General features: G+C 42.8%; 1 protein-coding gene across 2 annotated transcripts in view; it reads right to left on the bottom strand.

Moving 5' to 3' along the window:
* pyroxd1 (pyridine nucleotide-disulphide oxidoreductase domain 1) overlaps positions 1 to 10,845 on the bottom strand; it is a 64,202-nt gene extending 53,357 nt beyond the window's left edge. The window contains exons 1-3 of one of the 2 annotated variants that reach the window (XM_068058924.1): positions 10,716 to 10,845; positions 4,742 to 4,822; positions 4,515 to 4,634 (exon numbers count right to left, since the gene is read on the bottom strand). In XM_068058924.1, coding sequence (XP_067915025.1) covers positions 4,515 to 4,634; positions 4,742 to 4,822; positions 10,716 to 10,796 — 282 coding nt within the window. In that variant the 5' untranslated portion in view covers positions 10,797 to 10,845. Of the gene's footprint in view, positions 1 to 4,514; positions 4,635 to 4,741; positions 4,823 to 5,674; positions 5,821 to 10,715 lie in introns of those variants that run through there. The other variant, XM_068058925.1, reaches the window with a different exon arrangement.
* Positions 10,846 to 12,166: the final 1,321 nt, after the last annotated feature.

The following is a 12,166-nucleotide window of genomic DNA, read 5'->3' on the forward strand; positions in this document are numbered from 1 at the left end:
TCGGGGTTTAATAGATGGTACAATTTGGTTGGGTCTTTCTTTAATTTGGAAAGTTTTAAATGATATGTTAGCCAATCTGTGGAACGACGGGATTAAATTAACAGCGTGTTGGTCCCACCACAATTAGAATTGTATATTTTGATTTGGGGCTTTGACAGGAGCGGTCGGTTGTAACAAAAATATAAATAAAAAGCCACTTTCAATCTTCAACACTAATCAACCAGATCACTGGGTACGTAGGCAAAATGTTACATTGCAGTTTCATCAAATAACCTGTTTCTCAACCTTAAGATCATAGCTAGCATCACTTGAACATTTACGTTTAGTATCTTTCTTAAAATCTGGTCTACAGTTAGCATTTAACTGGGATTTACCTTCTAAATAAAGTAAGTTAAGAAAGTAAAGTAAGTTTCTTCCAGCCTTAGGCAGGGATTAGCAAGCTCTACTGCAGAGTAGCTGATTAGTTAAGTTGCTAACCAATCCAATCTGGTTGCTGCAGGTTCAGCCTCAAAGTATAAATACAGAGGTCTGGGTGCAGCCTGTAAATGGCATGCAGATTGCAAGCAGAGTGTGGAGATACATGTTTGCTGAGTAGGGGGTTTGGTGAAGGGGGCGGTGGTGTTTTTTTTCTACTTTTTTTTTTAACCCTTCAGTATTTGGTTCTTACTTCAGTGCAGTGGAAAGAGTTGGTTGGCGAGTAACTTGTAAGCTATTCTACTTATGATAAATAGTTTTTAATGTTAAGGTATGGCAGGGCAGTTCCGCAGGGTGGAATGTACAGCCTGTGGGAAGTCATGGATGCACCATGCGTCCTAGACGCACCATGTGTCCAAGACAAACACATCTGCAAGAAGTGTCACCGGCTGCACAAGCTTGAGCTCCGGGTTTCGGAACTTGAGTGGTGCATCTGTGAGGCAGAGGACTACGTGGACAGCACGTTTAGGAAGGTGGTCTCATCGCAGGTTAGGAGCATGCAGGCAGATAGGGAATGGGTGACCGCCAGGCAGTCTAAGAGAACCAGACAGGTAGTGCAAGAGTCCCCTGAGATGATCTCACTCGCTAATCAGTTTTCCATTTTGGATACTGGTGAGGGTGATGGTTCCTCAAATGAGTGCAGTCAGAGCCAAATTTGTGGCACCACAGGTGTCTCAGCTGCACAAGAGAGGAGGAAGAAGAGTGGAACAGCAATAGTGATAGAGGATTCATTAGTTAGGGGAACAGACAGGTGTTTCTGCGGCCGTAGACGGGACTACAGGATGGTGCGTTGCCTCCCTGCTGCCAGGGTCAAAGATGTCATGGAGCGGCTACAGGACATTCTTCTGGGTAGGGTGAACAGCCAGAGGTTGTGGTCCACGTTGGCACCAATGACCAAGGTAGGAAGGGGGATGAGTTCCTGAAAGCAGATTTTAGGGAGCTAGGTAGATTAAAAAGCAGGACCTCAAAAGCAGTAATCTCAGGATTACTCCCAGTGCCACGTGCCAATGAGCATTGGAACAGGAGAATTGAGTAATTGAACATGTAACTGGAGAACTGATGTGGGAGGGAGGGCTTGAGATTCTGAGGCATTGGGATCAGTTATGAGGCAGGCGGGACATGTACAAGATGGACAGGTTGCATCTTAGCAGGACTGGGATGAATATCCTCGCAGGGAGATTTGCTAGTGCTGTTGGGGAGGGTTTAAACTAGATTAGCAGAGGGATGGGAACCTAAGAGGGAGCTCAGATTGGAGGGAAGCAAAACTAGTAACTTGTCAGGGGTGTGAGAACCAGGAGAAAATATCGGACAGGAATACCAAGGTGCACAGAATACTGAGAGAGATAGATAGCACTAGAGTAGGGAACAGTATATTAGGTGGGGTCAGAGTAGGAAGAAAGTAATAAAGTCTAAATCAGGGTTAATGTGCATGTATATGAGTAAATAAGTTTGGTGAGGTGCAGATTGCCATGTGGAAGTATGATGCTGTGGCTCTAACAGAGACCTGGCTCAAACATGGGCAGAACTAGGTGTTAAATATTCCTGGATACAAGGTGTTCAGGAAAGACAGGAAAGGGAAAAAAGGGGGAGGGGTGGAGGTATTGATTAAGGAGAGCATTGCAGTGTTGGAGAAAAAGGATGTCCCAGAGGGGTCGAGGACAGAATCAATTTGTCTAGAGCTGAACTGATAAAAAAGGTGACTTTGCTGGCAAAGTCCGGCTGACATTAGTCCGGCCTCAGCTGGAGTATTGCGTCCAGTTCTGGGCACTGCACTTTAGGAAAGACGTGAGGGCATTGGATAGAGTACAGAAAAGATTCTCGAGAATGGTTCCATAGATGAGGAGCTTCAGTTATGAAGATAGATTGGAGAAGTTAGGACCGTTTTCTTTGAAGAAAAGGCTGAGAGGCGATTTGATAGAGGTATTCAAAATCATGAGGGGTATGGACAGAGTAGATGGAGAGAAACTGTTCCCACTAGTGAAAGGATCAAGAATGAGAGGGCACAGATTTAAAGTATTTGGCAAGAGATGCAAAAATGACATGAGGATAAACATTTTCATGCAGCGAGTGTTTAAGTTCAGAATGCACTGCACGAGAGCGTTGTGGAGGCAAGTTGAATTGAAGCATTCAAAAGGGCATTAGACTATTATATGAAAAGGAAGAATGTGCAGAGTTACAGGGAGAAGGCAGGGGAATGGAACTGACTGAATTGCTCTTTCAGAGAGCCGGTGCGGACATGACGGGCCGAATTGCCTCCTTTTGCACTGTAACAATGCTGTGATGAGTATGCAAATAATTAGTGGATGGGGCTAATTGACAAATTAAATAACAGATTACAAAGGCAGCTCAGTTATGTACAGTCTCAGCATTAACTGCTTTCTGATTATAAATTTACAGTTGAGATCAGCGTGTGAGATTAATTTAAATTGATGAGATTTGTTTAGGATTCTTAGCTGACAATTTAACAGCATTAGAAAGCCAGTCTGTTGAATAGATTAAAGTCGATATGCATGTAGTTACCAATATTTTTATAACTTATACAACCTCATCCTTATAAGTTGACAGGACTGATATTAACCTTTTGAGACATCAGAGTGATAACCTCCATCTGTAGAGGCGCTATCCATTCCTGCTGGATCCTCTGCTATGAATAAATTCACCTTCTGCATTGCTGGCTGCAATTGGCTTAAAACTCAACTCCCTGCATCTCAGGGAAACCTATACATCTAAATTATACACTTAAAGCTACCTGTATCGGACTGCTTTGGTCATACAAGCTTAACTCCAGTAATCTCTCTCTCTCTGGAGAGGGTGCAGAGGAGAGTCACCAGGAAGTTGCCTGGGCTGGATCATTTCAGCTATGAAGAGAGACTGGATATACTAGGGTTGTTTTCGTTAGAGCAGAGAAGGCTAAGGAGGGACCTGATTGAGGTATACAAAATTATGAGGGGCATTGATAGGATGAAACTTTTTCCCTTAGCAGAGGGGGCAATAACAAGGGGGCATAGATTTAAGGTAAAGGGCCAGGAGGTTTAGAGGGGATTTGAGGAAACAATTTTTCACCCAGAGGATGGTTGGAATCTGGAACACACTGCCTGAAGGGGTGGTAGAAGCAGTAACCCTCACAACATTTAATAAGTATTTAGATGAGCACTTGAAATGCCATAGTATACAACAAGGCTTTGGGCCAAGTGCTGGAAAATGGGATTAGAATAGATAGATGCTTGATGGACGGCACAGACACAATGGGCCTGTTTCTGTGCTGTATAACTCTACGACCCTGTCAGAGATGCATTTTCCAACTTTACAGAGACAATCTTTTATATATAGTAGACAAAAACTCCTAATACAAGAAGTATTAAACAAACTAGAAACAAGAACTGAAAATTAAAGGCTAGAGTCAAAAAACACCATCTTATACACCCTTAATTTCCAAAGAAACAATTCTATTAACAAATCTAAGTAACACAAGCATTCGAAGAGTTCAATCACCTCTTAGAGTCCAGTTGGTACCCCTGATGACCTTCAAATCAATGCAACATCAGCACCCAGGGCACACATGTATTCTTGAACTTTGTAGGAGTTTGTTCTCAAAGGGCTCATGCACAGATCAAAACAGGGCAGGACATATTTATATCCCACTTAACAAGCTATCCCCAACCCTGTGATCTTGAAGGCTTGTCTTCTATCGATGGTAAGGAATGTTTTGTTTTGCATCAGCCTTCATAGTTTCCTATTATTCAGACTGAGATATGACTCCCATTTGAAGACACATTTAAAGTGATTTTTGGTGCATTTCTCTTGCGACACTGAAATAGTTTCCCAGCAAGTGAATGAACTATTGATAAAAATGTGCTGCGTGTTAAATAAAGTCAAAGGTGTATTATTTGAAATTAAAAAATGTTTCACTTTGTAAACAAAATGTTCAAAAAATTATATTTTTGATAATGTATTAAAATATTCTGTATGAATCCAACTGCCTAGAATCTCTTCTTGGTAACCCATAAGCATGCATTATCTTTAAATGAATTCTTTCTTACATGTTGTGCTGCATCCAGTCCTCGAACTGCAGATTGTATTACTTTAATGTTGGGATAGTGTTCTTCCAGAATGTGAGATGGTCTTTCTTCAACCTCAAATTCTTCCAACATCTTGGAAACCTTCAATAAAAAGGACAAATTTGCAGCCCACACTGATAGGGATAAAGAAGCAAAGGCAGAAATAGCTCACAGAAGCTAGTGTTTTACTGACAGTAAATCATACGCACCTGTTTGAAGTTCATCACTGCTTTAATTAATGGTGATGCTGTAATTAAAAGGATCTCATCTGCTGGGAACACAGCAGCAAGCTACCGAAACAAAAGAAAATGTCCATCTGTTCAGCACAGGTCAGAGAAGTGTAACGTAAGTGAGTTTCAACAACCATTACATACATTTTGACATAACAAAAATGCAGTAAACGTATTCCAAAGTTAGTCTCATAAAGATGGCTTCATTTCCAAATCACACAGCTTATAAGGATCATGATGCAGTCTTCTCCCTGGTTCCCAACCACCCCACTTCCATTGCTCTTTCTTCTTATAAGCGATTCATCTGTCATAGCTTCCAGTTCTGACAAATAGTTATGCGTACATGTTAACATTCTTCCTTTCCTTGCAGATGCTGGTTGACTTACTGAGTGTTTTGAGCAACTTCTGTTACTATTTTACAGAAGTCGAGTTCATGAATGGGAGTGCGTCCATATTGTGAAGCAGCGATTTACTTGTACTTCTTTCAATGTAGTATACTGTATTCGCTGCTCACAGTGTGGTCTCCTCTACATTGGGGAGACCAAGCGCAGACTGGGTGACCGCTTTGCGGAACATCTCCGCTCAGTCCGCAAGCAGGACCCTGAGCTTCCGGTTGCTTGCCATTTCAACACTCCCCCCTGCTCTCATGCTCACATCTCTGTCCTGGGATTGCTGCAGTGTTCCAGTGAACATCAACGCAAGCTCGAGGAACAGCAGCTCATCTACCGATTAGGCACACTACAGCCTGCCGGACTGAACACTGAGTTCAATAATTTCAGAGCATGACAGCCCCCCACTTTACTTTCATTTTTAGTTATTTTTTCTTCCTTTTTTTTTGCATTCCTTTTTACATTTTTTACAATCTTTTTTTGCATTTATTTCATTTCATCTTAGTTTGTTCAGTTTGCTTACCCACTGTTTTTTTCAGGTTGTTTTTCTTCAGGTTTGCACTTGATGTTCAATATTCAGTATATTCACACCTAATCTGTACTAATGCTTTGTCTTTCAACACACCATTAACATATTGTTTGCCTTTGCTCCGTGACCTTTTGGTCAGCTATGTGGCCTGGTCCAATCTGCACCTTCTCCTTTGTTATCTCTTGCCCAACCCCCACCTCACTTGTTTATAATCTGTGACTTTTCTAATATTTGTCAGTTCCGAAGAAGGGTCACTGACCCGAAACGTTAACTCTGCTTCTCTTTCCACAGATGCTGCCAGACCTGCTGAGTGAATCCAGCATTTCTTGTTTTTGTTCCATATTGTTCACGTTTGCCAGGAGTGAGTCCATAATGGGAAAAAGGGTCGGCACAGAACGGCTCCCATGAATCGGTCCTTATTCAGAGGGGGCCCGCAAGAGAGTGTGTCGATATTTTTACAGTGGGCTCCGGGGGTGAGTGTGTCGATATTTTTATAGGGGGTTCCTGGGGCTAAGTGTGTCGATATTGACAGAGGGTTCCCGGGGCTGAGTGTGTCAATATTGACGGGTGATCCCAGGTGAGTGTGTCGGTATTGACAGGGGGATCCTGGGTGAGTGTGTCGATACTGCCAGGTGTGCATGATTTACTGTCAGTGTGTCGACATTGTTATGACTGAGGCGGGAGCAACGCACCGTCAATTCAGTCCCGTCACTCCACAGGTCGCAGATTATTTAAGGTTTTACCACCCAACTGGAAAATAGCCAAATTAAACACTCTAGTAACCCCCAGAATAAAACAGACCAAACCAGGTATCTTTAAACAACAAATTAACTATTTACTAAAAACTAAATCTTAAACACTATGAAGATAAACCGGTGTCTAAAGACCTCATAACTTCTTATTTTAATCTAACTCCCCCATTCACACACATACACTCAAAAACTAACAGTTAACCAGTTTTAAAAATGGTGCTTTTAAAGGTTAACTGTTTCTTAAGAATAAATAAATAAGTCTTTGTGGGTTACATTCCTGATGGGTGAGGTATTCTAATGTAGAAATAATCAAATGCTTCTCGAAGTCTTCACATGGATTTGATGAAACAGTCTGCTTTTGATAGACATTCAAACTTTTTGGCTGCAGCAGACATCAAGACCACTGGCGAATTCCAGAAAATACAATTAGTCAAGAGAGATTCAAACTTGAAGCAAATACTTCCTGGTTTGGAAGAAAGAAGAGGAGTTTTGCTACCTTCAGCAATACAAAGGGTCTCTTCAAAAACGTTTTCTTTCTTTCCTTAGGTGATTAACAGCCTGTAGCTCTGGTAGAATTTCTGCTGAGAGAATAGACAGCTCCTTTCTCCAGTAGCATGCTTCGCTGTTTGCTGGTTCGGACCCGTTTTTGCCAGTTTTACACACAGTCAAATCGAAACCTTATACCATGTGACCTCTCTCTCTTTCCTGCTGTGGCCTAGGGACAAGTGCAGCTGGCACACTGTGCCTTAGAAATCCAGAACTTTCCCTCTCTGTCTTAAAGGTGCACTGTTTTAATCAGAGGAGAAAATAAATAATTATAGTTCCATGACAATATTAACGCGAGAGGGTTCCCAGGTCAGTGTGTCAATATTGAAGCAGGAGGGTTCCCGGTTGTGAGCGTGTTGATACTGACAGGGTGTTGCCAGATGAGTGGGTCGATATTAACAGGCGGTTCCTGGGGGTGAGTGTGTCAATATTGACATTTAGAGACTGCACAGTTCTGGTCTTCATGTTACAAGGAAATCAAGGCTACAAGGAAACCTGCAAGGCTACAGACTAGGGCCTGGAAGGTGGGATTAGATTGGGCGGCTAGTTTTCTCAGCTGGCACGGACACAATAGGCTGAATGGTCTCCTTCTGTGCCGTAATTTTTCTATGGTTCTATGACAAGGGACTGCAGAGAAGGGAACAGCAAACAGTAGAAATGCTGTTGTTATGCAGTGCCACGTGCTAGTGAGGGTAGAAATAGGAAGATAAGGAGGATCAATGTATGGCTTGAAGCATGGTGCAGGAGGGAAGGCTTCAGATTCTTGGGGCATTGGAACCAGTTCTGGGGCAGGAGGCTCCTATTCAAAAGAGACGGGTTGCACCTGAACAGGACTGGGACCAATGTCCTCCCAGGGAGGTTAACTAGTGTGGTTGGGGAGGATGTAAGCTAAATTGGCAGGGGAATGGGCACCAACATATAGAACTAAAAAAGAGGAATAAGGTGTATAAAGGAGTGAGATTGTTGGATAGTACTAGTAGCATATTAGATAGGAGCAGACTAAGAAGGAAACCTTCTATAGGTAAGTAAAAAGGAAAAGATTACAAAGACAAACGTCTGCCCATTACACACAGACACAGAGAATTTATAAAGGAGAATAAGGAAATGGCAGAGAAACTAAACAAATGCTTTGTGTCAGTCTTCATGGAGGAAGATACAAAAAACTTCCCAGAAATACTAAAGAACCAAGGGACTAGCAAGAAAGAGGAACTGAAAGAAATTATTAGTAAAAAAAGTCGTACTGGAAAAATTAATGGGACTGAAAGTTGATAAATCCCCTGGACCTGATGATCTACATCCCAGAGTGTTGAAAGAGGTGGCTGTAGAGATAGTGGATGCATTGATCATCTTCTAAAATTCTATGGATTCTGGAACAGTTCCTGCAAATTGGAAGGTAGCAAATGTAACCCCACTATTTAAAAAAAGGACGGAGAGAAAATGGGGAATTACAGACCTGTTACCTGACATCAGCAGTAGGGAAAATGCTAGAATCTATTATAAAGGATGTTATAACTGGACACTTAGAAAATATTGGTAGGATTGGGCAGAGTCAACATGGATTTATGAAAAGCAAATGAGGTTTGACATTTTGAGGATGTAACTAGCAGAACAGATAAGAGAAACCAGTGGATGTGGTTTATTTGGATTTTGAGAAAGCTTTCAATAAGGTCCCACACAGGTTAGTAAGAAAAATTAAAACACATGGGATTGGGGGGTAATATACTGGCATGGATTGAGAATTGGTTAACGGTAAGAAAACAGAGAGGAGGAATAAAAGTGTCATTCTCAGATTGGCAGGCTGTGATTTGTGGGGTACCACAAGGATCAGTGCTTGGGCCCAAGCTATTCACAATCTATATCAATGATTTGAATGTGGACACCAAACGTAAAATTTCCAAGTTTGCTGATGACACAAAACTAGATGGCAATGTGAGTTGTGAGGAAGATGCAAAGAGGCTTCAGGGGGATTTAGACAGGCTAAGTGAGTGCGCAAGAACATGGCAGATGGAATATAATGTGGAAAAATATGAAGTTATCCATGTTGGAAGGAAAAACAGAAATGCAGAGGATTTCTTAAACAGTGAGAGATTGAGAAGTGTTGATGTCCAAAAGGACCTGGGTGTCCTTGTTCACAAGTAACTGAAAGCTAACATGCAGCTGCAGCAAGCAAATAGGAAGGCAAATCCACCTTTATTGCAAGAGGATTTGAGTACAGGAGTAAAGAAGTCTTGCTCCAATTGTATACAGCCTAAACTCTAAAGTCATATTGATTCTGTTGAAAGTGTTTGCAAGTCGTGAATTGTTGAAATTCTCTGGAGAAGGAAAGCAACATTCTGTGAGGACTTCAACCAACATTGTGAGGACTTCAAGCAACATTGGACTGTAAATTTGTAAGGACTCTGAATTTTTCAATTTTAAATGTTGTTTATATCTTCATAGTGATTAAGAATTTAGCTCTTCTAATTAAACAGTTAATTTGTTGATTGAAAGACACCTGGTTTGGTTAGCCTCATTCGGGGGTTAATAGATGGTACAATTTGGCTGGGTCTTTCTTTAATTTTGAAAGTGTTAAACGATATGTTAACTGATCTGTGGAGCGACAGGATTAAATTAACACTGCATTGGTCCCACCACAATCGGAATCGTATATTTTGATTGGGGCTTTGACAGGAATGGTCAGTTGTAACAAATTGTATAGAGCCTTGGTGAGACCGCACCTAGAGTATTGTGTACAGTTTTGGTCTCCTTACCTAAGGAAGGATACACTTGCCATAGAGGGAGTGCAACGAAGGTTGGTGGGATTGTCCTATGAAGAGACTGGGCCAATATTCTATAGAGTTTAGAAGAATGAGAGGTGATCTCATTGAAGCATACAAGTTTCTTGCAGGCTCGATGTGGTTGATACAGGAAGGATGTTTGCCCTGGTTGGGGATCTAGAACCAGAGAGCAGTCTCAGAATAAGAAGTAGGCCATTTAGGACTGATGAGGAGGAATTTATTCATTGAGAGTGGTAAATCTTTTGAAGTCTCTACCCCAGAGGGCTGTGCAGGCTCAGTCATTGCATTCAAGACAAAGATTAATAGATTTCTCGATATTAAAGATATCAAAGGATTTATGGATGGAGCAGGAAAATGGCTTTGCGGTAGATCAGAACTGATCTAGTTGAATGGCCGAGCAGGCTCGAGGGGCTGAATGGCCTACTCCTATTTCCTATGTTTCCAATATTCCTATGACAGGGAGGGGTGGCAAGTTCAGGTGAATGTGTCGATATTGACAGGGGCTCCCCAGGTGAGTGTCACAAGACACGCCCAGGTGAGTGCTTCAATTTTGACAGGTGTTTCCTGGGGGGGGGGGGGGGGGGGGTTGGGGGAGTGTGTGTGTTGATATTGCCCTGGGTGCGGGAGGAGGGGGGAGGGAGGAGGTGGAGAACTGGGTGTCAGTGTGTTGTTATTGACAGGGGAGTTCCCAGGTGGGTGTGGGGTGTGTCGATATTGACAGGGGTCCCCGGCGTCAGTGTCAATATTGACGGGGGGGGGGTTCCTGGGCGCCAGTGTGTCGATATTGACGTTGGCTTTCCCGAGCGTCAGTGTGCCGAAATTGACGGCGGGTGGGGGTCCCCAAGTGAGTGTGTCGATATTAACAGGGGGATGCGGGGGGAAATACCTTCCCTGGGTCGCCGCCCCCTGCCTTGCCCGTTCGGTCAGCCTCCCGGCCCGGGGTCCCGCACCCTCACTCACCTGCTCAGTGCAGGTCACCCCAGCGACCCCGCCGCCTACCACGATGAAGCGGGCTCGAGCTGGGCCCGACCCTGTCGCCATGGTAGCGCCGCAAACCACCCCAACCTCCAGCCGTGCCGGAAGCGCCTCCAGCCAGCCACCCGGAAATAACGTCACAAGGAATGCGCCGGCTTCGAGCCCTGAGCCACGTGGTTCGCCATCTGACAGTGCCTCAGGTGGTCCCTCAGTGTCAGTTCATTGTTTATTCTTTGCAGTTGGGTAGCAATCACTGCACTGAGTTCAAATGGGGAACTGCATAAATCCTTGGATCCTCACAGACTGTTTCCTGGGCTAGAAAATAAATCCCAAATAACTTTCATATGTGATAATACCTAAAAAGTAACTTCAGAATGATATCATTGCAGTTATTTTGCTATATATTAAGAAAACTGGACTTCTCTTTCCTCAAAAGGCTCTGGATGCTTGGACAAATGGAGCTATGGTGACTGAAATTTTTGTTGGGCAAGGGTATCAATTGCTTTGCAGCTATGGTGGGTATATGCGGCTGAGTACAGATCAGCCCTGATCTAGTTGAATGCAAGAGCAGGGTCGAAGGCCTGCTGCTCCGAATGTTTCTATGTACAATCACCTATTTCCTTCTGATGCCCAAACATTGCCATGGTTGTGTGTATGTGCGCGCGTGCACATGTGCATCTATATATATTTATATATATAAAAGCTCTGCAGACTGAAGTGTAACTCGCTGCAAATTTCATTCATTCATCATCCCTTTACTTGCTAATCTTCATTGATTCCCATCGAACAACACCCTAATCTGTAAATCCTCATCCTTGTTTTCAAATTCCTCCATGGTCTCGTCTATCCCCATCTCTTCAGCCTCCTCCAGCACAACAAGCCTTCAAGATTTTTACTCATCCAGTTCTGGCTTCTAGCGCATCCCTGAGTTTAATCCATCATTGGCAGCCATGCTTTTAGCTGCCTTGGCCCTAAGCTCAAGAATTCCTCCCTAAACCTCTCTGCCTCTCTACCTCCCTCTCTTTTAAGATTGTCCTTAAAAACCACTGCTTTGATCAAGCTTTGGTCATCTGTCTTGATTTCTTCTGTGGCTTGATATCAAAAAAGGCAAGAATGTTTTTATTGATACTGTTCCTGTTAAATGCCTTGGAACATTTTACTACATTAAATGCGCTCTATAAATGTAAATAGTTTATATATATATATATATATATATATATATATAATAATTTGCACACTGACAACTTTCCCTATTATATTTTCCCATATCCATGCTTTAATGCAATACTATGAGAGAAAAATGTCTTCCTAATTGGTTAATTAGTTGAGTTGTTTTAGTGAGGGATGCACTAGCCAGCCAACGATTGCATTGTTATGAACATGATAAGGGGTGTGGGTGGTTTCCACTGTTCACCTCCCAACAGACCTCAATCGTG

The sequence above is a fragment of the Heterodontus francisci genome, chromosome 27, assembly GCF_036365525.1.
Source record: "Heterodontus francisci isolate sHetFra1 chromosome 27, sHetFra1.hap1, whole genome shotgun sequence".
Lineage (NCBI taxonomy): Eukaryota > Metazoa > Chordata > Chondrichthyes > Heterodontiformes > Heterodontidae > Heterodontus > Heterodontus francisci.